General features: G+C 42.2%; 1 protein-coding gene across 1 annotated transcript in view; it reads left to right on the top strand.

Annotated features, from left to right (window-relative positions):
- Positions 1–694, top strand: part of lrrc75bb (leucine rich repeat containing 75Bb) — a 37,211-nt gene extending 36,517 nt beyond the window's left edge. Inside the window, exon 5 of the mRNA XM_031577913.2 lies at positions 683–694. Coding sequence (XP_031433773.1) covers positions 683–694 — 12 coding nt within the window. The remainder of the gene's footprint in view (positions 1–682) is intronic.
- Positions 695–1,810: the final 1,116 nt, after the last annotated feature.

The following is a 1,810-nucleotide window of genomic DNA, read 5'->3' as shown; positions in this document are numbered from 1 at the left end:
ATGTGTGTGTGTGTGTGTCTGTGTGTGTGTGTGTGTGTGTGTGTGTGTGTGTGTGTGTGTGTGTGTGTGTGTGTGTGTGTACCAGTATGCCTGAAGTGTTTATTATGGGACAAGGAACTGACTTTGCCTGAGGATGATCCTTCGGAATCGGAAAGTTGCAATAAATTACTTTATGATTTCGGTTGTGTGCCACTCCTTACCTTGTTCCTTTACTGCAGGATGTACAAATGACAAAATACCCATTTTAATTAGACATCATATGCACCCCGCAAGAGAACAGCATAATATCATTTGAGTTCTTGAGCAACATATTCTCTGATGTACCATTGCTGATTTTCACCCTGTGTTTGCAGTCATTGGCAGTTGTCTGGTTGTCATGTACTGTATCTTGAATGAGAGGGTGTAAAAGCTCTTCCATGGGCTAAGACTGCTAAAGCCGTACTCCGTGGGATTCAGACTGCTTGCAGTGTGGCATATATCATAACTGAATATTTGGCAGCTGTGTGTATGTTAAAATTTGCTTGTGCGTATAGTGCGCTGATTTATATTCTTGAGTGTTTCTTTATGTGTGTGCATATGTGCATATGTGTATGTTCTGTGCACGTGTGTGGTTATACATGCATGTGTGGTCTGCTTGTTTATAAACACAGTAGTGTCTTCGTGACCCTGCTGTGGCCCTCAGGGACTTCAGTGATGTAACCACCAGGAGGTTGCCCCACTGCTCCCCCTGCTGGTCAGGGAACAGTATAGCTGGTATTCTTACCTATCCCTCATGTAACAGATGATCTATGAACATTGTCTCTCCCTCTGGTAACAGCTGATCTAAAAACAGCAGCATATGTTATCAGTGTCTCTGCGACAGTATGCAGGAATTTACCACTTTTTGAGGTTTTGGTATCATCTTCATATTATTTTTCCATTGGATATGGTGATGCGACGGTCAGACAAACAGACCTGTTGTTCCCCCCAGCCGCCCAGGCTATGTACTATGTAGTTGTGTGGTCTGGGATGGAAGCCCAAAAATGCAAGTAAAACTTTGACCAACAAATGACCAAAAGCTACAATTTGGTTGCCAGCAAACTTTTATCAGTGCCAACTGTGCTGTTATTGGTGTTTGCAAATTATTCTCAATTCCTCACAGCCTTTATAACATGCAAACAACCCAACTCAGTAAGGATCAGACAATGGCACTAACACAGATGTTAATAAAGATCAAATTGTTTAGAACAATTTGTTCATTGTGAGCAATATCTGTACACTTAATGATGGTGACATATAATGATAAAATAATGATTAAAATGATTTTACATTTACATTTACATTTAGTCATTTAGCAGACGCTTTTGTCCAAAGCGACGTACAAGGGAGAGAACAGTCAAGCTAAGAGCAATAAAAAAGCATGGTGTAACAATAAATACTACTTTACATGAGAATTAGAAAAACAACAACCTAGAAAAGAGGAAAAAGAAGTGCAGGAATGTAACTGCTGAAGTGCAAGTTAAGCGCTAGTCAGGTGCCAGTTAGGAGGGGAGGTGCTCTCTGAAGAGTTGGGTCTTCAAAAGCTTCTTGAAGGTAGAGAGGGACGCCCCTGCTCTGGTAGTACTAGGCAGTTCGTTCCACCAACGTGGAACTATAAATGAAAATAGTCTGGATTGCCGTGCTTGCACGGACGGCAGTGCCAAACGACGCTCACTAGACGAGCGCAGCGTCCTGGGTGTAACATTTGCCCTTACAAGAGCATTTAGGTAGGTGGGAGCAGAACCAGTAAGCACTCTGTAGGCAAGCATAAGTGACTTGAACTTAATGCGAG

The sequence above is a fragment of the Clupea harengus genome, chromosome 12 (assembly GCF_900700415.2).
Source record: "Clupea harengus chromosome 12, Ch_v2.0.2, whole genome shotgun sequence".
NCBI classification, from domain to species: domain Eukaryota; kingdom Metazoa; phylum Chordata; class Actinopteri; order Clupeiformes; family Clupeidae; genus Clupea; species Clupea harengus.
This window is presented reverse-complemented; position numbering and strand designations above follow the sequence as displayed.